Raw genomic sequence first — 27,056 nt, 5'->3', positions numbered from 1 at the left:
GATGGGTATCTGATCATTGTATAATCAAAACCCAAGCACAAAAAATTGTAAATCTACAACTGTACCTCATGGTGTTTCACTAATTAAAAAAGAAAAGAAAAAAGAATTAGAAAACAAACAAACAAACAAACAAAGGAACTCAGGGAATTATTTCAAGGCCCAATAGAGAACAGTAATATAAAATAAAAATGCCTTGGACATACAAAAAAAAGAAAATGCCACCGGGAGCATGCCAGGCTTTGCCATGTGGGTGGGATACTCTCAGTAGCCTGCTGGGCTCTCCGAGAGGGGCGGAGGGAACAAACCTGGGTCAGCCACATGCAAGGCAAACACCCTCCCCACTGTCCTATGGCTCCATCCCCTTAAAAGGGGTCAATGAACAAAAAATGTTTTAAGAAGCCCTAATTTAAGGCATCCAGCCTGTGGTGATTTGTTATGAGATCCCTAATCTATGAATACAGTATGTCATGTAACCCTCAACTACATGAGTTAAGAGCTGTAGTTATGTGAAGAAGAGGACATACAGCACAGAAAGAACAAATAACTTGCTGAATGTCCCTGAGATAAAGAGTTACTCTTGAATTAGACCCATGTCTGCTGGCCTCCACATTGTTATTTCTTGATCCCATAGGAGTTAATTCCCTCATTCATTCAACAAGTATTTATTGACACCAGGCTTGGAAGCATTTATGAACAAAATGAAGACTTATGACCACGTGATATTCATCTTCCAACGGAGGAAGGTGTTATAGGAAGAGAAGAGAGGCATAAACTTTAAATATCATAAGGAATGCATCTGTGGAACCATGTCTGATATGAATACAGCTACCCAGAAATCTGTCATGAGGGAGGCACAGCACTCTACACTCATCACTAAGAGAAGCTATTAGCTGCATATAACCATTCCATAGTCACACTTACTGTGCTATCTTTGCTGATATCACTGCTCCTTGTAAACATCCCCAAATGTCAACTTTTAACAGAAATTCTTCACTGTAGTCTTTGAACTGCGGAGGAGAGTTGCTATTGGTGGCACTGGTGGGTGAGGGGCCAAATTCTTTCCATGTACGTAACACATCTGGTTTTCTGAATATGTCATCAAGAGCTTGAGACCAACATTTTAAAGCAGCTCTAAAATTAAAACATCATCAAGTAGTTCATTTTCTGAAACCTCTGTTATTAAACCTATCTTTCAAGAAGGCAAAACAAATACACTTATGAAACATTTAAATTAAAAGATTAGAGGATTAATCTAAAATTAATATATACCACTTATTGCTTATACCCATTTCTCACAGGTAGCATTGAAGAATAAAATGTAGCAGCATAATATTATCAGAGGACTAAAGTTTATGAAAGTCAATCTCTTCCTAATACTTAAAGTTTTTTTTCCAGTAAAAAAGTTTTCTGTTCTATCAACTCCTAAAAGGCTACCTTTTCTTTTCAGCAAAGATGAGAAGATTTCCAAGTTCATGCAATGCCTGAACTTTAAGACTCCTTTGATTGCTGGTTTCGAGAACATCTGTATTTTAAATCAAGTAAAAGAGCAAATGTCAGTTCCTGGAGAATATATCCTTTATATTTGCAAGAATATTTTAAACTGCCTTATTCTTCACTGTGTAGATAAGCAAACTGCAAGCTAATCATGCTTTTAAATGTCATAGGATATATGTAAGGATTGAGAACAAACATGCTTTATTTGAACACAGTGACATGAAAGATCAATTCTAAAAGGTAGGAAACATAGAGAAGAAGGAATAAAAGTTGAGCAGGTAGAGACAGTTGAGAAGAAAAATTCAAGAACTTAAATTAAAAGAGCTAGGTATACACATATGTATGCTGCATAGCTAGAGTAAAGATTTCGGAAGAGTCAGAAGAAGGAGGGAGAAGTGGGATTACAAAGGCTGCAGTGAATGCCATGAGAGAAAAGTAGCTATTCTTCCATGGCACATAGGAAGCTTCAAAAAGTTTGTTTTGAGGGCAGAAATATGACAAGTTCACAGTCTGCCAGATTCTTCCTTTTTCCCAAATATATAAAAAGCATGTCTGTAGTAAGACTTGAATATTTGGGAGTTTTTGAGTGAATGTACTTATTCTAAGATGAGTAGTTAAAACAAACTCAACAGACATGTCAGTAGTATCTAATAAAGACAATACAATTCCCCAGGACAAGTCTTAAAAATCTGAAAAAAGACTGTGTAAAAGGTCTGTGATAGGATATCTGTATTTCTTGGTGAAGATGACAGACAATGGAGAACCCATCCTAAAGCAAAGAATCGCCCCCAGTGAGGGGAAGGTGAGGGGAAAAGTGAAAAATATGCATGATGACTTAACATGCCAACTTTATTTACTCATAAGGGCATTTACTCATAAGGGCATGTTTCTAAATTACTCTAAATTTTACAGAAATGTAGCACTCTATTTTGTTGATATTTGAATTTCCACTTTAGGAAATGGTACCACCATAATTAATAATGTTTATTGTGGATAGTTCTTTGGTCACCAATACAATAAATCTGTACTGGAATAGATAGGGGCATGTGGGCATGCCTCAGTTTACCTTCTAGGACCTGAGCATATCATACTAGCCAATAGAAACTTTTATTAAAGAGGGTGATTTGGGGGCTGGAGCGATAGCACAGTGGGTAGGGTGTTTGCTTTGCACGTGGCCAATCTGGGTTTGATTTCCAGCATCCCATATGGTTCCCTGAGCACTGCCAGGAGTAATTTCTGAGTGCATGAGCCAGGAGTAACCCCTGTGCACTGTCAGGTATGACCCAAAAAGCAAAAAGAAAAAAAAAAGAGTGTACTTTGACTTTACTTGTTTTTTATTTGAGCTTGATACATTAAGAAATACATAAAAATGTATTAAATTTGAATTTCATTTCATGGAGTAATGGTAGAAAGGCCTGTTATAAGAAAAGACACTGGGAATACAACATGGATTGACTGCTGAATTTGTGCAAAAGTTAGAAAGACTAAGAAATGGGAGTCTGGTGGAGAAGAGCAAAAACAAAAACAAAAACACATCAGAAAGACTGGAGTGACAGTATAGTAGGTAGGGGGCCTGCCTTGCATGGGACCAACCCAAGTTTGAACTGATATCCTACACTGTCCCCAGAGCCCCATCAGAAGTGATCCCTGAGCAAAAGAGCCAAGAGTAAACGCTTAGCACTGCTGGGTGTAACACAAAAACAAAATCAAAACACCAACAAAGAACTTTGAAGAACACATCAGAGAGGACATTCCAAGCCATTCATAGATTGAGTTCAGAGCGTAAAAAGAGAAGGATGCCTAAACCTCACTATGGCAATAACCGGCTGGGTAACAGGGGGAGGGACTGGCACATCTAATCTCCAATCGACTCTGTCACTACCTCTAAGGACAAAATGAGTCTGTATTTAAGTTCTCTCATTCAACTTTAAAGAGAACAGACATGAGCAAATAAGGTCTTCAAAATCAGATGATTGTTCATGTTGGCAATGAATACAGCTTACCTATGGTTTTATGGTAGGAAGAAATCACAAGCCCGAGCTGGGAAAGGGGAAGTTTGCTTTTCTCCACAGAACTGAAAACTCTGAAGTGCTCTTGAGAAAGGTCCGGGGGTGTTGGCAAATGCATGTCTTCTGTCCCCAGGGAAAATTCCACCTTGCCAGTATTGACTTTGGGAGAGCTTGCTCTTTCTTTGTCTCCATGCATGAAAGAGAAATGAAGTTGTTTTTAATTGGGGGAAAAAAGGTACATTTCTGAGGAGATGGCCAAAGCAGAAGAAAAGGAAGGAGATGGGGAGGAATGTATACAACTTGAGGGGCACTTTTTTCTTAAACTTAATAGCCAGAATCATCCCCAAGGAGCTCAGGGGCTGAGTGGGTGGTCTCCATCCCTGTGTTATTTCAGATGGAACACTGAAGAGGGCTGGGCAGAAAAAGTCAGCCTTCAGATAATGCTTGGCTCCTCCCGGGGGTTGGGGAAGTGATACAGTTTGGTTTTGCCTTTTTGAAGAGCTTCCAACAGAAGATGTTAGTTTGCCTCTGGGGCAGAGACCTCTGAGATAGATGCAATACATTTGTAGTTCTGACCTGAGGGAGGTGGAGGAAAGAGCTTTTGTATAGCATCAGAGAACATGCTAGGGGGAAAAAAACAAAAAATAAATATTGCAGAGGCAAAACAAGGAGAGAGAGGAAGAGAGAGACAGAGAGAGAGAGAGAGAATAATATAAATTTTGAACTCTACAGCCTGAGGACTGGGAATAAACTGCTGAGAATGTTTTGGTATCAGGTGAGACTCAGAGTAAGTTGTTATATGCCATTCTTGGGACGAATATTGGCTTTTCCTCGTTTTATGCACTCACGATTGTCAGTGTTTGCTACAGTTGGGAGACATTTAAACAGGATTTGGAGAGACAATTTAATGTAAGGTGAATCTGAGGGATAAATAACCAAAAACTGTGGGAATGAAGCAGAGTAGTGTGCTTTTGAGGGGGGGGGGGGGGTTGGGAGGGCTTAAGAAGCAGAAACAATTAATCATTGTAGTAATAAAGCTGTCAGTGTTGCAAAGAAAGACTTGTGAAATTTCTAAAAGATCAGTGCAATGGAAATTAGCATCTTAGACATAATTTTAAATCTAGTTTGAATAACCTTAAATGTTAACATTTAATTATATCAATTTGTTTTTATGCTAATTTTTAGTTTTTGAATGCATTTGAACAGTAAGGATGATAAACATAAATTAGGATTTTAAAAAATTTAGTAACTTCTGTAAATATTGTTCAGAACTCTTCCTACCCTACAGTGGAAGGTACTCTCTTTCTATGTTACCACCTAACCAACCATTCCAAATTATACTTTCACTGCATTCATAAACTGATAGATGTTGACAAGAGACAAAATGAACAAATGTAATATAACCAACAACAGCGAATATCTTGTTTTAAGCTAAAAGAAATCTCTAAGATCAAAATCTATGGTGTTAATAAGAAATCTTGTTGATACTTATGTTCAAATGCATTCATTTCTCTGACACTGATAAAACAGTGTTTTGTAAAAATTTCGAGTTATTTTCGATGAAGCGATCCATCTACTTAGGAAAACAAAACAAGCTGTAGCAACGTAATTACAAAGAAAATTATAAGAACACAGATGTACAGAATAAAAACAAAATAATCAATGTTTCATATCTCCTCTACTTGGGGGAGTACAGGAGTTTCACAGAAAGCATAAAGGGAGATGAGTGCGGTTGTGTGTATGTGTGTGTGTGTGTGTGTGTCTGTGGAGAGAGAGAGAGAGAGAGTATATGCCATTCCCCGAAACAAGGAGAAAGCAAGCATTAGCAGCAGCGAGGGGTATGGAAATGGGGAAAGGAAGGATGAGCTGTGGCAGCCTGAGAGTGGTGCCCCCACACAGAAAAAAGCTAAGGGTCAGAGAACAAGTAGTGTACCTTGTAACTGGGCAAGAAATAATGAAAGCAACTTTCTGCTGTGTCGAATGCATCTGTTGTGATATCTGGATTTCTCCAAGGTCTCTCGGAAATATCTCAAAGTGTCTGTCACATCCACAGGCACGCAGACAAGTTCTTTGGCCATGTCGCATTCTGGAAGGGAAGAGAAGCCGTGTTGGGAATGAAAGGCTGGAGCTTGGCAACAAGGAGTAACGGCCTCTGTCAATCTGAGATTTCTTGAAAATTTAACCTAAGAACAAAGGCTTTTCAATTCAAAGCCCCTGGTACAGCCACATCCAGTTCATCTGGGAGGCATATTTAAAAGCTCTCTTTTAAAAAATTTAGAAAACTGATTAACTTTAGACCTCACCAATCTTTCTTTTTAAGCCACTTCGATAAAGGGGTGAAATAATCTATTTTACCAAAGCCCTCTTAGAACAAGGTTGTCTGGGGAATGAGAGATGAGGAGAAAACCAAGAGGCCCAGAGAAGCAGGCCCCCTGCATTCTTAGGAGAAAGAAAACAAGTTTCCAATACTGGAGGGCGTGGAGTAGGGCAAATGGGACCACGATGGACAGGGAACTAAAATCCCAGTGCTGGACCGTGACTGGAAAAGGAGTTGGCGGCCAGTGCTGGAGAGTGTGGCTGACAGTGAGATAGTGACAGCTGCTCTGAGGGCTCTGGAAAACAGCCTGCAGATGTTCCACCTCTACCATGAAGCAAGCAAGCCAGAGAGGAGACCAGAATGAAAAGCAATTTGCTTCTCTCACAAGTGGAATAAGTTACATTGCTTCCCCCTAAAACCAGAGGTCTGGGTCCTAGAAGAAGGCTAAAAAAACTGGAGAGTGTCATTTTGCAAGCAGGAACTCTGGGTTCAAACCCCAGCACCACATGGTCCCCCAAGCACCTCTGGAAATGACCCTGAAACACCACTGCCTTTTGGTCACTGGGTGTGGCTCCAAAAGAAATAAAATAAATTTATAGCAATTTGGGAAGTGATAAATCAGTCACAGGTTACAAAGCAAGAAGTTTGGGGGGGCAGGGGGTGGAGAGATAGTACAGTGGGTAGACTTTTACTGTGCACACAGTTGACCTAGGGTGAATCCCATATGTTCTCAAGTCCCACCAGGAGTAATTACTGATGTAGAGCCAGGAGTAAGCCTTCGGCATCACAGGGTATGTCCCAAAACCAAAACAACAACAACAACAACAACAACAACAAAAAGTAATAAGTTCATACTCTAGTTTGGAGAGATGGAATACTCTGAAGCTGGAGTATTTGATAAAAAGGTAAAGGTAAAGGCCCTCCCGTTGTTCATCGATTTGCTCGAGCAGGCCCAGTAACGTCTCCATTGGAGACTTTGTTGTTACTGTGTCTGGCACATCGAATACGTCACGGGGAGCTTGCCAGGCTCTGCCGTGCGGGCGAGATACTCTCGGTAGCTTGCCGGGCTCTCCGAGAGGGGCGGAGGAATCGAACTCGGGTCGGCCATGTTGGCTGCGTGCAAGGCAAACGCCCTACCGCTGTGCTATCGCTCCAGACCATTAATAAATTAGGAGGTATGTATATATGGCTGGAGCGATAGCACAGCGGTAGGGCGTTTGCCTTGCACGCAGCCAACATGGCCGACCCGAGTTCAATTCCTCCGCTCCTCTCGGAGAGCCCGGCAAGCTACCAAGAGTATCTCGCCTGCACGGCAGAGCCTCGAAAGCTCCCCGTGACGTATTCGATATGCCAGACACAGTAACAACAAAGTCTCCAATGGAGACGTTACTGGGCCCGCTCGAGCAAATTGGAGTATTTGATAGTTAAGCATTAAAACCAGAGTATTAGATGCACACTTAGAGAGAATATATGCCTACACGGTGAAAATGGAGATAAGAGAGATTAGTGGAGTGAAGAAAGGAAGAACAAGCAAGACTTTTCGGGGCTGGAAGTATAATACAGCAGGTAGGGCATTTGCCTCAGAGTCAGCCGATCTGGGTTCAATTCCTGGCACCCCATATGGTTCCCCTAAGCCCACCAGGATTGACCTTAGTCAGGAGTAGCTGTGAGCACCATCAGGTATGGCACACAAAACAAACAAAAAAACACTTTGTGGAAAGAAATGCCTGCTGTTTTTATTAGAGGGCAGGGATGATTTAATTAGGAAGAAAGAGGCCAGGAGTTAGAATTAGAATTGCTGAAGCTAATTGAGAACTGACACTATGCCAGAAACTGTTCTAAATAATTTACCGTGAGAGGTTCACAAAACCTAGCCCTGAGAGGCACCTCACAACACAGACTCATTTTAAAGATGAGAAAAAAGAAGACACAGAGCGGTCTGAGAGCCTGCTTTAGGTCACGAAACTAGAGCGGAAACCAGGTGAACTCAGGGCACAGGGACATGGCACGGATAGTCTTGAGGAGCAAAGAGGAGTTCATCAGAGTCCAGAATCTTCACTGTGTTGGTGGGTTGTGTCCTCTCCATGGGGTGAGGTGGGGTGGGGTGGGGTGGGGGTTGAGGAAGGGTGTCCAGCGGGACCTGGACAGACAGAAAGAGGCTCGTATCGCGGGAAGAGCTAGCCTACAGCTCTGTGCAAAACAGACTGCAAGATAAAGGGGGGGGGGGGGGGGGGAGTCTGGGAGGTTATGAAGTCACCACAACACAGATGAGCAATTTAACTATCACGGCAGCCATGGGAAGGAAGGAGGGACAGAGAACTCCCCAATATTATAAGGCACACAAGAATAGTTCATTGTCTATGTGGTTGGGAGTAGGGGGGTGAGGGGGAAGAGGCTGAAAGGGAATTATCTCTTTCTCCCTCTTCGGGATAATAACCTTGCTTCCTATTTCAGTGGGGATAAAAATCAAAGCAATTCAGAAGTATTTTCCTCATGTCCCCACCCATGCCCCCAGCCCACCTCACCCATGCCTAAGTGCTCCTCAAAGGCCTCCCTGCAACCCCTTCTGCTTTCTCCAGGGCATCAGCTGTCCTCCATTCCTGAACTGTTCTGCGTGGCACACTTTGATGCTATTTTTCCTCCCACTGAAATTATTTTTAACTTAAAGATTTAAAAATAACCTAGAATTTCTCTCTTGACTCTGCTTTTGTCTCAGTCCTATATCTGTTAGATTTTACAGTGAAGTTCAATAGGTGGCTGTACTCAGTTTCCCTGTCTCTCCTGAACCCATATAAATTAGACCTTTCCCTTCATCATTGTACCCAAGGAGCTTCAGGAAACTAAATTTAGTGTTAAAATTAATCTTTAATTTATTTATTTTGGTCCAGGGGCCACAAGTATTAATGCTCAGGGGTTATTTCTGGCACTGCACCCAGGAATATCCCCTTGCAGTGCCCAGGGAACCATATGGGATGTGGGGGGTGAACCCGGGTCAGCCACCTGTAAAACAAGCATCTTACCCCCTGTATGCTCTCTACAGCCACTCAACTTAATCTTTATTTCAGTTATATTTTCAGCAGCATTTCAGTGCATTAATAACATCTTCCTCCTTCAAATACTACCTACTTGGACTTAAAGCTTCTTATTTCACCTTGTTCCTCCTTCCTTTTCTTTGCTAATTTTTCCACATCAAACCAGCCTCTCAAACATTGGAAATCCCAGGCTCAACCCTTAAGACTTTTTGTTTTAATTTACAGTCACTCTTGAAGGGTTTTATCTACTTTGATGGTTTTAAATATTCATATGCTGGTTGCTCCCAAATTTATTTCCCTGACCCCAACTTTCCTGAATACAAGTTCAAATTCTATTCTGCTGTGTATTTAATTGTTATTACAAACTTAACAGATTTTCAACTTATTTCCCAATCTTCTCTCCCCACCTATTTCTAAAACTAAATTAATAGATACATATATTTTGGCTTACAATACTATTAGGGCTGGAGCGATAGCACAGCAGTTGGGCGTTTGCTTTGCACATAGCCAACATGGCCAACCCAAGTCCAATTCCTCTGCCCCTCTCGGAGAGCCCGGCAAGCAACCAAGAGTATCTCGCCTGCACGGCAGAGCCTGGCAAGGTACCCATAATGTATTCGATACGCCAAACACAGTAACAACAAAGTCTCCAATGGAGACGTTACTGGGCCCGCTCGAGCAAATCGATGAACAATGGGAGGACAGTGACAGTGACAATACTATTATTAATGGTTTCTCATGGACATCATTCCAACACCAAACCCATCACTATGTACCTGTCTCCACTCCTTCCTCTCACCTACCGGCCCCTCCTCTCACCCACCCCTCAATTCAATCGTGTCAGATTCCCTGGTATGTTGCCTTTGGATCTTTATTGCTGCCTTACCGCTTAACCCATGTATGACAGATTACTGACATCACTCGGCATAATATCTTGTAGTTCTATTCATGTTGCTGCAAATTGCATGATTTTGTCCTACCTTAAAGCTGCATAATACTCCATTGTGTATATGACCACAACTTCTTGATTCATTCATCTGTATTTGGGCATTTAGGTTGTTTCCATATCTTCTCTATTGTACTAAGTACACAGGTGAATGAGACCAGTTGTAGTTACTGGTTTTGGCATATCGAATACACAGCGGATAGCTTTGACCGTGAGTGTGGAAAGGTAGGACTACAGCTGAATCTTACGAAGACAATGTTTATGAGAAACAGCCTTGTTCCTGACGCCCCATTCGCTCTCAATGGAACGACCATCTCCGAATGCAACAGCTATGTGTACCTAGGTCGAGAGGTCAACATGACAAATGACCTGGCACCCGAGCTGCGCAGGAGGAAGAGAGCGGCTTGGAACGCCTTCAAGAACGTCGAAGAAATAGCTAAGAGGACGAAGAACCTCCGGCTCCGGGCACATCTCTTTGATTCCACTGTTCTTCCTGCATTAACATATGCCTCAGAGACCTGGGCCCTACGCAAACAAGATGAGAACGCCATTCAGGTCTCCCAAAGAAGAATAGAAAGAGCTATGCTTGGAATAACACGTTTCACTCAAATGAGAGAACGAATCCGGAGTTCTGACATCCGTCGACGATCAAGGATCAGGGACGCTGTCTCATATGCCAAGGTGTCGAAAATCAGATGGGCTGGTCACGTAATGAGATTTAAAGATGACCGTTGGACTAGAGCTGTTACTGATTGGATTCCACGGGATGTCAAGAGACCGCGTGGCCGCCCACCTACCAGATGGTCAGACTTCTTTGTCAAGATCATGAACGATCGGTTTGAGGCCCTCCATGTTCCCGGAGCGAAGAGATGCCATTGGGCTACACTAGCACGCAACAGGGACAAATGGAGACGTTACTGGCGCCCGCTCGAGCAAATCGACGACTAACGGGAAGTTAAGTGATTAAGTGTACTAAGTACAGTGAAAAACACAGGTATGTATATATTCTGTTGAATTTTTTTTGTGTGTTTGGGGTATAGAAGTCAAGAAGTGGTATTGCTGGATTATATGGGAATTCTATTTTCACTTTTTTGAATAAATCTCCATATATTGATTATCATAGAGGTCAAAATAGATGACGTTCCATCAATAGTTGATGATTCCTTCTCATCGTAATCTCACCAAAACTGGCTATTTCCCGACGTTTTGATATATGTCATTCTCACAGGCATGAGGTTATCTCATTGTTGTTTTGACTTGCCTTTTTCTAACTATGAAAAATGCACTTTTTTCATATGCCTATTAGTCATCCCAATGTCTTCTTTATGGAAGTGTCTTCAAGACCTAACCCCACTTATGGATGGGATGATTGTATTTTTTGTTTGTAAGTTTAGTGAGTGCTTTATAGATCTTGGATATCAACCTTTTATCAGAAGTACTGCATACAAATATTTTCTCACATTCAGTAGGGTGTCATTTGATTAGAGCTTCAGTTTCTTTCACTGTACCAAAGTTTTTGAATTTGATATCGTCCCATCTGATGATTTTTCTTTTGTTGTCTTTGCCACTGTAGATCTTCCTAAATTTTCCCACATTTCACTAATGAATAGTTCCATTTTCCAGTTGTTTAGATCCAAGGCTAAAATTATCTTATTTCCTTAACCCCCCAAATCAAAACCACAGAAAATCCTGCAGGCACTTTGCCAGAAATATCTGCTGTGCCATCATCTCTGTGCAACTCCTCTTCATTCTCACTTCCACATTGCCAAGACTTCAGAATCTCCTTCTGAACTGCAGTGAATCCTACTAACCAATCTCCCTGTTTAAATCCTTGCCATACCTACCATGTGCTCTCAATACAGCAATGAGAGAATTTCTTTTAGAAGCTAAATCATTTCAGGGGGTACTTTGCCGCACAGCAGGTTAACCTGTACCTGCAGGGCAAGTGCATCAGCAGCCTGATGATGACTTCACACTTCCTGGTACCCCAAAATTACCACTTTGCCTCTAGCAGATCCCAACAATTTAGGACCAAGTTTCCCAAGAAATTGAATGGCCAGAAGTTAAGTATGTGGGAATCAACCGACGAACCACCTCTGGCTCAGCTATACAAGCTCACTTATCGGCCATGCTTCAGACCTATAAATAAATTTTGAAAGAGATCAAAATCGGGTCATTTAAGCTCATTATCAACCATGATTCAGAGACTCAAACATGAATCTCGGAAGACAGCAGCACACTGCAGAGATGTCTCCCCACCCCACACTAGGCTTATTTCACCAGGGCATCTCAGAGTAGGGAAGGTATGTTCCTCCACCTAACCCAAATGAACCCCAGAAGCCACAAATCTCCAGAATCCAATCGCTACCACACTCATAGCCAACCTTCACAAGCTCATCCTGAGCCCTTCACACGAGTATGAAGCCACTGAAAAACCCAGGTATGCAGTACTAGTGACTGAAAACTCCAGGCTTCATAGAGTCGGGGATAGGTGACCTTCCCCATCTCCTCGCCCTTCTGATTCCTGGCAGAGAACTGCCACTGGGGGCCATTTAAATGCATTAACAGCCATGATTCAGAGACTCACAGATGAATCTCAGAAGAGAGCAGCACATCACAGACATTCCTCCAGACTCCAAATATTTTTTTTTTAATTTAGAATTCCAGGAGTGCTTGGACACTTTCTCAGCCACACAGCTTCTCATACTATTCATAACAAGCAAAACAAAATAAATTATTTGTCATCTGCCTATGGGGCAGACTTGGGTAGTGGTGGGAAAATTAGAAATAATGGTGGTGAGAAGGTGTAAGTGGTGGGATTGAATGCAAATGTTGAGTGCAAATAATTATTGTGAACAATTTTATGAAAATAAAATTTAAATTCTTTTTGAAAAGTATGGTGGAGTTCATGCCTGCATCAGTCAGTTTAATCAGTGGCTGAATAAATAGCAGTACTCCTACACTTAAAAAATTCTATATAATTTTGTGTCACTCCTTTGCCCAAGACCCTCCTCTGGCTTCCCCACTTGATGCAAAGACCTATAATATAAGGTGCTATGTGAACTGACTCTCCTATTACCATTCTGACCACTTCTTTTCCCACTCTCCCTGCCCTGCCTTCCACACCAGGAGTGATTTCAACTCAGGGTCCTGGAAGCAGAATTCACTTTGAGCTAGAACATGTTTCCTTCAGACACCCCCATGTTTTGCTTCTTAGTTACTTTAGATTATGACTTGATCTTTAAATTTTTCAGGATACCTTCCTTGAGCATCCGACTTTAAACTATAGCCCATTTCATTCCTAACTTCTCTTCTCAGCTTATCTTCCAACTGACTGGGTCCATTTACAATTTATTCACTGTCTCCCATCACCAGGCTATAAACCCCATAAGGGCATGTGGTGCATCGTATTAATTCAATACCTGGAGCTGGGCTGACCATGTAGCATGTCCTCCATAATTATTTTTCTCAATAATAAACTATCCCATTTTATTAACAATCACTTCTACAGGTGTTAATTTCTATTAATCTTCACAGAGCCTGACAAATTAGTTGTGGTTGACAAATTAGTCATTGCTGTAATTAGTGATCAGCAATGTTACTGCTCATATGTTTAAAAGGAGACAGAGTGAAGTTGGAGGATTTTCATTTGCTTTACCAAGTAAGTGAGGGGTGTAAAGCAATGTTCAAGCCCCAGACACTCTGCCAAGAGATATCAGGTCTGGGTAAAAGGCAAAAACCTAACTTAAAGCCTGCTAATTTAAGTTAATGGGATAAGAATAAATCAGGGCATGTTGATGGGAGAAGATATAGAAGGTAGGTATAAGATAAAGCAGGACCTGAAGTAATTCATAATACAAGGGTTCATTTTTGTGTTTTGTTGTTGTTGTTGTTGTTGTTGTTTTACTCCTAGGGTATGGTGTTTTTATTTTTTTTCCTTAAATTTTTATTAGTGAAACACCATGAGGTACAGTTGTAGACTTACAAATTTTTGTGCTGGGTTTCAGTTATACAATGATCGAATACCCATCCCTCCACCAGTGCCCATTCTCTACCACCACCAGTTCCAGTATCCCTCCCACCCCCCTTCCCCCCATTCCACCATACCACAAGGATGCATTTTGTAGCTCCTGAATGACATCCTTCAATAGAACACAACATCTAGAAATCCTAGAAGCTCCAGTCACACTTAGCACCTGGCTGAAATCCCACATTTAGCACTTCCGCCTGAAACAAGCTCACTCGGACACACGTCCTGATCACACACTAAGAGAATCCAATACTTAGGCCACAGTATTTATTGATTCCCTGAGAGCTCTGTGCATGTGTGCATGCACCATTGGTTTTTTTTTTTAACCTTCTTTTTGTTCTTAAAGAGTGAGCTCAGAATAGAATTAATATTAATATTAATATGTTGTGACAATCAGTTACTTTATGTCATCATTTTAAATATCAGTTAAAAGTGGGGCCAAAAGATAGTGCTTGCCTTGCACTTGGCAGGCCTGGGTTCAATCCCTAGCACACTATATAGTCCCTGAGTACCACCAAGTGTCATCCCCTAAGCTCAGAGTCCAGAATAAACCCTGACACTGTCCTCAGTGCCACACCAAAAGAATAATAATTGCTTAAAACTAGAATAATATTATTTATCTGCATGTGTCACTATTTTGACCAGGGTATGAAATGCCTAGCCCATCCAGGGATGGGGAATCACCCACTGTCTCTTGGCTACACATTTCTAAAATACATGCTGGGAACTTGCCAGACCAAGAAGCACTGAGGAGGGGAATTAACATACATATCTCTGTTCTCGGAGTTGTCATGTAGAATAAAAGCTCACAAAGATATGTTGAAGATTGAGTGGGGTGATAAGCAAGATGGGAAAAGGAAGAGATGTCTGTTCTATTTAAAAACCTTTTGGCAAATGTATTTTATTATTGTCTCTGGATTGACTAGACAATGTGTGTAAAAGGCAGTAGGAGCATCTGGAGATACCACAGTTATTCTATCAATGTAGGTTTGACTCTTCGCACTACATGATCCTCCAAGCATCACAGTGTACAGCTCCTGGTGTCCTCAAGCAACCAGGGTGACCAGGTAGATCTCAGTACCATGGGGCCAAGTATCAGTACTTTCTTGGGCCACTGCATTGAACAACCAGCCCAGCTGGCTGGCCTAGTAGTAGGTCCCCTAGGCTTTCTGGGTATCACCTGTAAGAGCCAAAACTTAGTCCAGAAATGCAAAAGTAAATATGTAAATAAACAAAATGTGAACTCTCATAAAATAAACTTTTTAAAATCAAATATCTGCCTATAAACCTTTTCCCCTTGCTTTTTTCCTAACTATTAATTTACCTTCTTTTCATTCATCCTTCTTTCAAGCCTTCATATTCCTTTTATCTTGCAGCCCAGTTAGAGTTCTGTGGCTGGTTTTGTGGCAGTCTCCATGAAATCACTGAGGCAAAGCACTGGGGAAGCATATTAGCTGAGAAGACTTCATCCTGACATGCCTGTCCCAAGGTTCTTTCCTTAAAAATTCCATGGATAATCCAAGACTATTTTGAAGGCAGTGATAGCCTTGATGTTTGAAGTTGGTCAGGAAAACAGGGAAGAAAAGGAAGATGTAGAGGAAAGGGAGGAAGATAAAAGGAAGAAGAGAGACAGATAGGAGAAAATGATTATTTCTCATACTGTGCCAATGTAGGCATTAAAGGTGCAATGCCAATGACTCCTGAGAGCTAGGTCTATCAAGGAGGGATTGCAGGGAGTGACAGATGGTGGACCACTTTCTAGACACATCAATCTAGTCAATCCAGAGGCAATACATTTGCCAAAAAGTTTATACTCTCAGCATACCCAGAGATCGAAGACCTTCATTGATAATTTAAATATTAATAAGGTCAAAAAAAGAAAAAGATTCAAGGCAGAAATGCAAAAACAGCTACAAAAAAGGTACATCCATAGTTATTTCCCCCATGAAGTTTAACAAGCAGGATAGCTACTCACCCATACCAAAAATAATCTATAAAGCAAGGTATTCTCACTTCTCCAAAATCCTACAGAGACAATACCAAATTACATATGCATTATTAAATAGTTAGAGGGAGAACAGAATGCTGTTAAATAATGAGAACATCAAATGTTCGTAGGCACTGGAGCATTACAATATCTGTTCTGAAGAATTAAATGTATAAAGCATTACCACCAAACTGTGATGCAAAAAAAAAAGATAAGAAAAGAAAAAAGAAACCCTCCAGTGCTTTAAAGCAAAAATGTTGTGTGGCAACCATCAAGAGTACACTTGGTCTTTTAAAAGAATTGCAAACATGTCACAGAGGCATAATTAAGGCCCCACATGTCTATAAACATGCTAATGATTTGAGCTCAGGATTCTGAATAAAATTCTGCACCTTAAAAGACTGCCAAATCAAGTGTAGGTCTCAGTCTCAGAGGATCTCAAGAAATAGTTAGGAGTTAGATGCAAAGACTAACTGTAATGAATCCAAGAAAGACCTATAATTAGCATTCAAGATCACAGAAAAATGATTATAGTATCACAATCAGATAAAATATCTCCCACCCAATGTGATACACAGAAGAACTTTCCATGGGTATTAAACATAAAGTCTTAAATGAGAAGGGGAAATGATAACCAGGCCTAGTGTCTCTGTGGTTTATCCATCAGACAGACCAAATTTGGAGTCACAGGCTCACTACTCTTAAGTAATGTTCAATTTCCTCATTTACAAGCACAATATCTACTTTCCAAGATTGTAAAAATTAAAGAAACTAACAATGGAAAAAGTGCTAAATAATGTGCTGTAACAATAAATTATGACTTACAATTTAAAGATTGTTTCTTTCTCTAACCATTGCTCAAAATTACTAAACTACTCCTACTGAGAATTACTCCAAAGATTCAACTGCCAGTGGATTCTACCTACCTTCCTTTCTGTCCTATCACTCACCATATTTTGTTTTCCAAATGTGACTTTAACAACAGGCAAGCAAAGTGCTTTTCCAACATCTTTAATCTGATGGGCTGGAGCGATAGCACAGCTGTAGGGCATTTGCCTTGCATGCAGCCAACATGGCCGACCCGAGTTCGATTCCTCCGCTCCTCTCGGAGAGCCCGGCAAGCTACCGAGAGTATCTCGCCCACACGGCAGAGCCTGGCAAACTACCCATGATGTATTCGATATGCCAAACACAGTAACAACAAAAGTCTCCAATGGAGACGTTACTGGGCCCGCTCGAGCAAATTGATGAACAACGGGAGAACAGTGACAGTGACAGTGCATCTGAGAGTATACCTAGTCACATGGTCTAAAATCTTACAAGGTAAGATTTGTTTTCTTTTCCCTTTTATTTTTTTCTTTTTGGGTCATACCCAGCGATGCTCAGGGGTTACTCCTGGCTCCACACTCAGTAATTATTTGGGGGACCATATGGGATGCTGGGAATCGAACCCGGGTTGGCCACATGCAAGGCAAATACCCTACCCGTTATACTATCATTCCAGCTCCTCTTTTCCCTTTTATATATTAATAATTATTTGATGACAAGAATTCTTGACATATTTTCTTACATTTGTTTCTAGCTTATTTTAGAGAAGAGGAGATTATATAAATCAAATTCTCAGTGATGGATTTCTAGTTAGGGGTTCTTTGGAAGCTCAACAGAAAAGGACAAGGTAAGGAAGAATTCCAGTTTTATATTGGAATTCCTACTGTTTACTATGAGAATATAATTTGATTTGTCATTAGAAATAAAGCCTAGGAGCTTGTAGTGACGAAGCTCACTCAACCACACATGCACACATCTCTGGGACATATCTATTTTCCTTTCTTCTGTCTCCCTTAATGGCCAGTCTACTCTCCTACATCCCTTTTGAAATATCCCATCAGATCAATCTAAAAGATGTTCCCAGCACAGTATATTAAGGAAGTCCCTAAGAAAATCATCAGTTCTTCCAGAAGAACCCTTTCAATGCCTATTCTTAGCACCAATAGACTTCCCTATTCTGGAGCCAGTTCTCACACTGCTTTTCTGCCACAGCATTTGGTAAGCTCCACTCTCCTCTCTGAAGTGAAGCCCCAGTATCAATTTTGCGCCTTTTTATTCCCTAAAGGCTTTCCCTATAAAATACTAGTCTCTAAGTACTCCCCCTCCACTGGTTATACTTTAAAGTCCTTTCTCCTGTATTAAACAGACAAACAATCAAAACATAGTTCTCCTCAGTGAAATGTTTCCTTCTAGTAGCTGCCATCTCTCTGTCACTATTAGCTTCCCGAAAAACAGCTCTCTCCCTGGTGACAATCAGGCAGCACTTCTAACACTACAACTTTCACCATTCAACATGCTTCTGCTTTCTTTCCCAGCATTTCTTTGAAGCTACTAATATTCATAACAAAAAGCATTCATTCAACAAATATATATGATGCACAGCACTAATATTTTATCAGGAAACCGATTAATTATAAATAAACACAATATGAAACAAACAAAATAGTTGTGGGAGTTGATTCTGACCAAAAAGCAAGCGGCTAGTAGAATAAATACTGGAAGGAAACAAGAAAGGTTCAATTTTAAGTAGAAAGGCCTGACTATGAGCCATTGAAAAGATGAGATGTACAGATAGACTTGCAGGAGCTTTGAGATTTTTCAGAGAGACAGACAAGAGAAGAGTATTAAGAAAGAGAAACAGCTACAGCAAGATCATATGGTGTCATAGCAAAAAGGTCAGTGACAATGATTCTTCAAGCACAATAGATATTGAGTTCCTACTCACATGACCCTGCTTTCATCTATATGACCTCTCTCTGTTGATTTTTCCTCAAATTCTTCTCTTGCTTTGGCCATGCTTCTGTCACTCTAATAAGTTATAGTTCTCTTCCCTGATCTCTTAAAACAGGTTCCAATCTCTTTCCAATTCTGTTCTTCCCCTGTTTACTCCTGTGATGGGCATTAGGGTTCTTCACAGACTCTGCACCTCTTTATCCTCAATAGACAGACTAGAATCCCACTTCCCTCCATTTTTGAAGAAAGATGGGGTCATGTAATATTTGATGAACTAAATGGCAGCAGAATTAAAGGGTGTCATTTTCAAGATACATCCTTTAAGAGATAGGGTGTGGTTTACATGAAAATCATGAACACAAAATTGTAAAATACAGAACAAAATAAAAACTATTTTACTGCCTGTAAAGAAAAAATAGAGACAATAACAAGCTATCTCATTAGTTTGTTGTAAAAAAATAGTTACAACTGAAAGCATTGTATAAATTCAATGCAATCCCTATAAGGATACCCATGACATTCTTCAAAGAAATGGAGCAAACACTCCTGAAATTTATATGGAACAATAAGCCCCCACGAATAGCTAAAGCAATTCTTGGGAAAAAGAAAATGGGAGGAATCAACCTCCCTAACTTTAAGCTCTACTACAAAGCAGTAATAATTAAAACAGCATGGTACTGGAACAAAGGCAGAACTGCAGACCAATGGAACAGGGTTGAATACACTGACATCTCCCCTCAATCACAGGATCATCTAATCTTCGATAAGGGGGCAAGAAAAGTGAAGTGGAGCAGGGAAAGCCTCTTTAACAAATTGTGCTGGCATCACTGGACGGCTACATGCAAAAAATGAGCTCAGAACTCTGCCTAAAACCGTGTACAAAAGTAAGATCAAAATGGATTAAAGATCTCAACTTCAGACCAGAAAACATAAGGTACATTGAAGACAAAGTCGGCAAAACGCTCCATGACATTGAAGCTAATGGTATCTTCAAAAATGTCATGCCACTGGCCGAGGAAGTGAAAACAGAGATAGATAAATGGGACTATCTTAAACTAAGAAGCTACTGCACCTCAAAAGAAACAGTGATCAAAATACAAAGACAGTCTACAGAATGGGAAAGGATATTTGCCGAATACACATCTGACAAGGGGTTGATATCAAGGATATACAAAGTACTGGTTAAACTCCACAAGAAGAAAACATCCAACCCCATCCAAAAATGGGGCAATGAAATGAACAGAAACTTTCTCAAAGAAGAAATCCGAATGGAAAAAAGCACATGAGAAAATGCTCTACATCATTAATCATCAGGGAGATGCAGATCAAAACCACAATGAGATACCATCTCACACCTCAGAGACTGGCCCACATTCAAAAGAACAAAAGCAACCGATGCTGGCACAGATGTGGCAAGAAGGGGACACTCCTTCACTGTTGGTGGGAATGCCTACTGGTTCAGCCCTTCTGGAAAACAGTATGGACAATTCTCAAAAACTTAGAAATTGAGCTCCCATTTGACCCAGCAATACCACTCCTGGGAATATATCCCAGAGAGGAAAAAATGTATAGTCGAAGTGACATCTGCACTTGTTTGTTCATTGCAGCACTCTTTACAATAGCCAGAAACTGGAAGAAACCTGAATGCCCAAGAACAGATGACTGGTTAAAGAAACTTTGGTACATCTACACAGTGGAGTACTATGTAGCTGTTAGGAAAGATGAAGTCATAAAATTTACATACAAGTGGTACAACATGGAAAGTATCATGCTAAGCGAAATGAGTCAGAAAGAGAGGGATAGACATAGAAAGATTGCATTCATCTGGGGGATATAAAGTAACAAAATATGAGATTGATACCCAAGAATAGCTGAGATCAGCACCAGGAGGATTACTCCATATCTTAGAGGCCAGCCGGGCATTCTAGGGGAAAGGGCAGCTCAGATAGAGAAGGGAGCACCAAATAAAGGGTGTCTGGAGGATCCTCCCAGGAGGGGAGATGCATGTTGAAAGTAGACTATGGACTGAACATGTTTGCCACTCAATGCCTCTTTTGCAGACCACAACACCCAAAAGGAGAGAGAGAACAAAAGGGAATGCCCTGCCACAGAGGCAGGGTGGGATGGGGGGCGGTGGGAGGGATATTATCCATGGTGGTGGAAAGTGGGCACTGATGGAGGGATGGGTATTTGATCATTGTATAATCGAAACCCAAGCACAAAAAAATGTAAATCTACAACTGTACTTCATGGTGTTTCACTAATAAAAAGAAAAAAAAAGGAAAAAAGAAAATAGTTACAGTGCATTTATAAGAGTGACTGGTGTGTAGTGCTTAATAAGAATTCTTGGAGACATTGTAATAATGAAATAATACAAATCATGTAAAGTCTTCACATTAAGCATATATTATATGCTCACATGATGGGTTTCAAAGACTCAGTCACATGTGCCTCAGAAGACAACTCTCCTGTCAGGGGGTGGAGGTTATATTAAGGTTCTGCTTCCTGTAATGGAAACAGGGATGGAAATGTATGCCAAGATGAGTCCATACCCCAGGATGAGCATGAGTTCAGTGCTCAGTTTCTTTGAGCATTGTAGCATGAGCCCCAGACTTTTCCCTGTGCTGTGGCAGTGATGTGTAGGAGCTATCTGTTACTGCTAATAGATTAGCCCTTTTTGATTCTCAAGGTTTCTTTCTTAGACACTGGAATTCTCCAAGAGATTATACTCACTTAGGCCTATGTTCTACATCACTCTGTATTATTTTATATAAGCTCCCAATTTTAGCCGCTACCAATACTATATTGAAGGCTAATACATAATCCCTTCTGAGTACTAGGACAACCACATACTAGATTATTCCATTCACTTCTCAGGTAGGCAATTCAAACTATAATTTCAAAGTAATTTGTGCTCTCATATGTCACTTCTTTAAGTTTTCCTGTCAAAAGGAAGACATTTACATCCATCTAGGTAGAAATTAGAGCAGGTTGAACTTTCTCTGTCCTCAGCCATCCCTGTGATACCCAGCATCCATCTCTCCTGTGGGTAACTTCTACCTTTATCTCATAGCTGTCCACTCTCTCTTCTTACTTTTCAGGCCTTCGTTTGTATCTACAACACACAAAATAGCAGAAGTTTCTTCCCTAGAGTTGTTTTTGAACAGATTTCCCCAGGTTGCTACTGAAGCTTCTTTCAAGAAAATATATGTGCCTCTTTTTCTTTCTTTCTTTCTCCAATTCTTTTAACTAGAGACCCTCCATTCTGCAGACAGATGTCAAATCTCTTGGTCCTGGCTTCCAACATTATCTTACTCCTGCCAACCTTTATAACTTGAGCAGCTTTTGCCTTTTCCTTTTGTTGGCTCCACTAAATTACATGCAATCTGTAAAAAGCAGTGACTATTAACTATATTCTTTATAGCAGTGAGAGTACTACTACAAATGTGATTGTTTTACACTACTATATCTGGTTTATTTATTAGTTTCCTTCATTTGGGCTAGAAACTCCTAGATAACATGCTGGGACATGCTGGATTACATGCCTTGTACATCTTTGTATCCTCAGTACTTAATAGAGCACTGAACATAAGCTAGATCTTCAGTAAGTGTTTGCTGAATGGCTGAATGACTGCCTAACCACCCAGTGGATGAATGAGAGTATATAAACAAATATATGCCATTCATACTGAAAACAAATTGATAACATACAAAAGAATCCTAGTATTTCAAATGAATATTCAAAGGATATATATTTATACTTGTATAAAGATATATATGTATATCTCTTTCTACACCAGAGACATCACAAAAAATGGAACTGAAAGAATGGATTACTTCAATTCCACATTCTTCCATTGCCCCATTCCTACCAACTTCCTTGCCACAGTATCCCAAGAAGTCCTCTCAGCTTAAAATAATTTTTTTTGCATTCTAGTTCAAAGAACTTCAACTTAACAAATCAATATGAGACAAATCCATACTGATTACAGAAATGTAATTTATTCAGGAGTCAACACAGAACAACAAAAAAACAGCAAAAAGTCGTTCAATAGTACAATGGATAGGAAGCTTGCCTTGCACAAGGCAAACCCAGGTTGGATCTCCTATAGCCCATATGATCCCCCAAGCCTGCCAGGAGCAATTCCTCGGTGCAGAGTCAGGAGTAAGTTCTGAAAAGTGCCTGGCATGGCCCAAAACAAAAGGGCAATTTGAAAAATTCTCATTTCTATGTTTCCCATCAATTTTCCCTTCTCTTGTTTCTTTAGTTTATTAATTAAATTAATGAAGACTTTTTAAGTTTGTTTTGGTTTAGTTTGGGGTCATGTCCAGCATTCTCAGTTCTTACTCTTAGTACTGAGTTCAAGGATCACTCCTGTCAGAGCTTGACAACCATCTACAATGCCAGGGATCAAAAAGAGGCTATCAATTAGTGATATAGACACAATTTCTTCTTTGAGGAAGCTCCTGTTCATCTCTTGTCTCTATTTTTCAATAGGATTGGATGTATATTTCTTGTAAAGTTCTACTAGTGCTTTATATATCTTGGATATTAATTAATATGATATGTTACTGAATTTTCAATTCTACTCCTCTGGTGCTAAAAGGAGGTAAACTGATATGCATGACACCCTATCGGAAACTGTATTATAAACCATACACCATAACTGGGAAAAATGAAAAAGAAAAAAGGTCTACCATGGAGGCTGGCTAGGAGATGGGAAAGAAACTGGGGACACTGGTGGAAGGAAGTGGACACTGGTGAATGGATTGGTGTTGAAATACTGTACTCCTGAAACTCAACTATGAATACCTTTGTAACTTTGTAATTTGCTGTGATTCAATAAATAAAGGGGGGTAAAGGCTGGCTCTAATGCAAGTGCCTTAATTCCCATACTAGATATCCAGCCGAAAAATATGCTTTAATTACCCCTAAATGTCATGTAGAGTAACACATGATGGTAATTATCAAATAAATTCTTTCCAATCAAATAATCCTGCAATAGAGATTTTTGCAAACATTTTAATTCTGGAAGACTTGACCTGCAAAAAAATAATACCAAAGCTGATTTAAATAAAACACAAAATGATTCATGGCAAACTTTGTTCTGACCTGAATAGATAAAATCTTGTGTAACTTCTTTGATGGTTGCTGGCGATAACTCTTTCTTGATTGAAGGCCTAATCTTAAATTGCTTTCCAATGAAATTCTTGTAAGTTATCTTTAAAAAGGAAAAATTATTTATATAGCTACAAATTTGGCTTACTTGAAATGTTTACCTTATTTTTCACTTATGACAAAGAGAAGGAGTATAAAATGAGACTTTGGATAAAAACTAACAGAGTAGCAGTCAATCATGAGAACTTTTAAGAAAAACAGCAGCTATAATTTTCATATTTCTTTTGTATAACACAGCTGGAAGAGCATCATCAAAATTCTGTAGAGCAATTAGAATACAATTTTCTGATATTTTGTAAATTCACTAGTCTAAATATATCTTCCATTATGTAAGTAAAAGCATATTTAAAATATAGGTTGCCTTTCCAATGGTAGTTTTTCTGCCCTACTCATAATTAATGCTATTTAAACTTCTCCAATGAAGTTTTATAGACCTAACTTTCTCTGAAGTCTTCTCAAAATTTATCTTCTAGACCTTAAAATTATATTAAAAAAATAGATAGAAGAAAGTTTTTTAAAAGGTCCAAGATCATCTTCTCTGTTTCCCTACTCTTGATTTTAAATAAAATCTCTTTCAAAATATGACTCCCCTAAAACCTCAATCTGGTGTAGATGCTGGTTCTTCATTGTCCCTTTAGGCAGATACTCCACAGTTAGATGCAAAGAGTCTCAGAAAAGACAAATTCCTTCCTACAATCTAATATGCCTATTTGACCTCATCTCCCACCTCTCCAGCTTCACTGAACATCTCTTCATCCTGAAGCCCTATTATGTGCTATGCTCCAAAGACAGGTTTACAGAGAACAAAATAGAAAAGAAAAAACAAAAATCCTTATTTTCAGCGAACTGATTTCATCAGCTTTAGAGACACAAACATAAAATAGAGCAGTAAATTCTTCAGTACACTAGAGAGTTCTAGGTGCTGCCAAGAGAAATGGAGCAAGCAGGCACCTAACTTTAAACAGATAGTAAAGGAAGCCCTCCTGGAGGTGGTGACATTTAATAAAGACTAGGAAAATTGAGAGAAAAATCAATATGATATTGAGAGGTATTTCCCTGCATTTCAAATGTTTAACTAGTTTTTGTGCTATGAAGACAAAAGGAAGCAACCATTTTGTCACATACATATACCTCATTCCAGTTATTCATTCAACACTTATCTGGTGCCATTGTGAAAGGATTTTGCAGATAATTAAAATCCCCCAATAATCTCAATTTATCTTATCTATCCTCAGTGGGCCTGACCTAATGAAGTGAATCCTTGGCATACTGACATTCTACACTCAGGGGTGGGAACTTCTCTCTGCCAAGGCCCAAGGGGAGATACACTGGTGGTGCTAGAAGATTATATGTCTAAAACTCAATTATTAATCACTGTCATCACTGTCATCCCATTGTTCGTTGATTTACTCAAGCAGGCACCAGTAACATCTCTATTCGTCTCAGCCCTGAGATTTTAGCAGCCTCTCCTTACTCGTCTTTAACAATGATGGAGGCTTTTTCTGGGTCTTTAATAGTTGGAGACCCTGAAAGAGCCTCTAACTACTAATAACTATGTATATCACAATTCTCTAATTAAATCTTAACAAATTATTTTTTAATATAAGTATCTTGGAAAAAATTCCAAGCTGCTAAACTATTCCAGGTAGACTGTCTCTAGGTTGAAAATTCTGGGTCTTCTCTAAATGGAGGGCAGCAGATTCCCTTCCCTGTAGAAGGCCAAAAACCCTGCACCCAGATCTAATATCTTCTGGCATAGTAACAGCCCAGCTCCACAACTGAACCTCATCAGGAAACCAAGTCTCCAAATTTTCCCAGCTCTACAACTCTACAACTTCCTTCCTTCCTTCCTTCCTTCCTTCCTTCCTTCCTTCCTTCCTTCCTTCCTTCCTTCCTTTCCTCCTTCCTTCCTTCCTTCCTTTCTTCCCTTCCTTCCCTTCCTTCCCTCCCTCCCTCATTCCCTCTCTCCCTTCCCTCCTTCCCTCCTTCCTTCCTTCCTTCCTTCCTTCCTTCCTCCCTTCCTCCCTCCCTCCCTCCCTCCCTTCCTTCCTTCCTTTATTCCCTTCCTTCCCTTCCTTCCCTCCCTCCCTCTCTCTCCCTCCCTCATTCCCTCTCTCCCTTCCCTCCTTCCCTCTTTCCCTCCTTCCTTCTTTCCTTCCTTCCTTCCTTCCTTCCTTCCTTCCTTCCTTCCTTCCTCCCTCCCTCCCTTCCTCCTTCCCTCCCTCCCTCCCCTCTTTCCTTCTCTCCCTCCTTTCCACCCTCTTTTCTATCCCCAGAGGTGTTAGCTCTACAACTCCAGGAGTGCATGGCCTGGCAGCATACAAAGCTGTCCAAATTTCATAGTACTGACAGCCCAGTAGGAGCAGAGAAAATTTGATGGGAAAGTTGCATCGAAGCCCACCAAGTTCAATGAGCAGTGTGTTATTGTTCTTACACAGAAAGTTCAAATAGAATCCACCAGATCAGTAAATCCCCAATGACTTCACTAACACCATTACAAGATATAAGAATTATCAGAAATTGCTCTGTATTGATCTATTTTTTCACAATTCTGTTTGCTATTTTTTGTAACAGGCAATATGAGGTAAATATGTTTGTACTTGCTAAGGGGGGAGGCTTGGGAGGTGGACAGAAAATTGGAGACATTGGTGGAAGGAAAATAAAAACCATCATTTATAGGTCATGCAATATAGGCAGAGAGACAACAGACAACTGGCAAGAAGTGTATGTATATGCACAATCATATACCAGGGTCTCATGATTTGGGGACAAGACATTCTACATCCTGGTCACCAGATTCTAAACTCCAAATAGAAGCCTGATTCCCTACAATGCTTCTTTCTTCCTTCTTCCCTTCTCACTAAGGGCCTGTTATCAATATCACAGCTACTGGCGATACCTATAGGGTCCCTTCCTGCATATGATTCTAATGCCTGCCCTGAGGGTTTTACTTCTTTCTACGAAGTTCCTCTGACCATATAAGCCGATTCCTTGTGACGGATCTTTATAATAATATGCTATAATATGTGAGACATAGGTGATGAGTAAATGGTTAGTTAGATATATTACTAATCATGCTTCTCTGATCAAATTCTGACTGACTTAAGCAGTCTAATATATCAATACAAAATTAAAGATAAGGTCTAACCTGGAGGTATAATTTTAACAGTCATTATCATAAAGACTCGGGGACCAAAGAAATAGTACACTGGGTAAGGCATTTGCCCTGTACATGGCTGACCCAAATTCAGTCCCATGTGGTCCCCTGAGCCCACCAGTAG

At 40.2% G+C, this 27,056-nt stretch overlaps 1 protein-coding gene across 1 annotated transcript in view; it reads right to left on the bottom strand.

Moving 5' to 3' along the window:
• Nucleotides 1-27,056, bottom strand: part of CFAP54 (cilia and flagella associated protein 54) — a 363,910-nt gene that overhangs the window by 169,407 nt on the left and 167,447 nt on the right. The window contains exons 40-45 of the mRNA XM_056119478.1: nucleotides 23,710-23,818; nucleotides 5,437-5,589; nucleotides 4,818-4,820; nucleotides 3,498-3,689; nucleotides 1,435-1,522; nucleotides 922-1,131 (exon numbers count right to left, since the gene is read on the bottom strand). Coding sequence (XP_055975453.1) covers nucleotides 922-1,131; nucleotides 1,435-1,522; nucleotides 3,498-3,689; nucleotides 4,818-4,820; nucleotides 5,437-5,589; nucleotides 23,710-23,818 — 755 coding nt within the window. The remainder of the gene's footprint in view (nucleotides 1-921; nucleotides 1,132-1,434; nucleotides 1,523-3,497; nucleotides 3,690-4,817; nucleotides 4,821-5,436; nucleotides 5,590-23,709; nucleotides 23,819-27,056) is intronic.

This window comes from Sorex fumeus, unplaced genomic scaffold (genome assembly GCF_029834395.1).
Source record: "Sorex fumeus unplaced genomic scaffold, SorFum_2.1 ptg000003l, whole genome shotgun sequence".
In the NCBI taxonomy this organism is placed as follows: Eukaryota; Metazoa; Chordata; class Mammalia; order Eulipotyphla; family Soricidae; genus Sorex; species Sorex fumeus.
The sequence above is the reverse complement of the archived record's forward strand: the minus strand, read 5'-3'. Positions and strand labels throughout refer to the sequence as shown.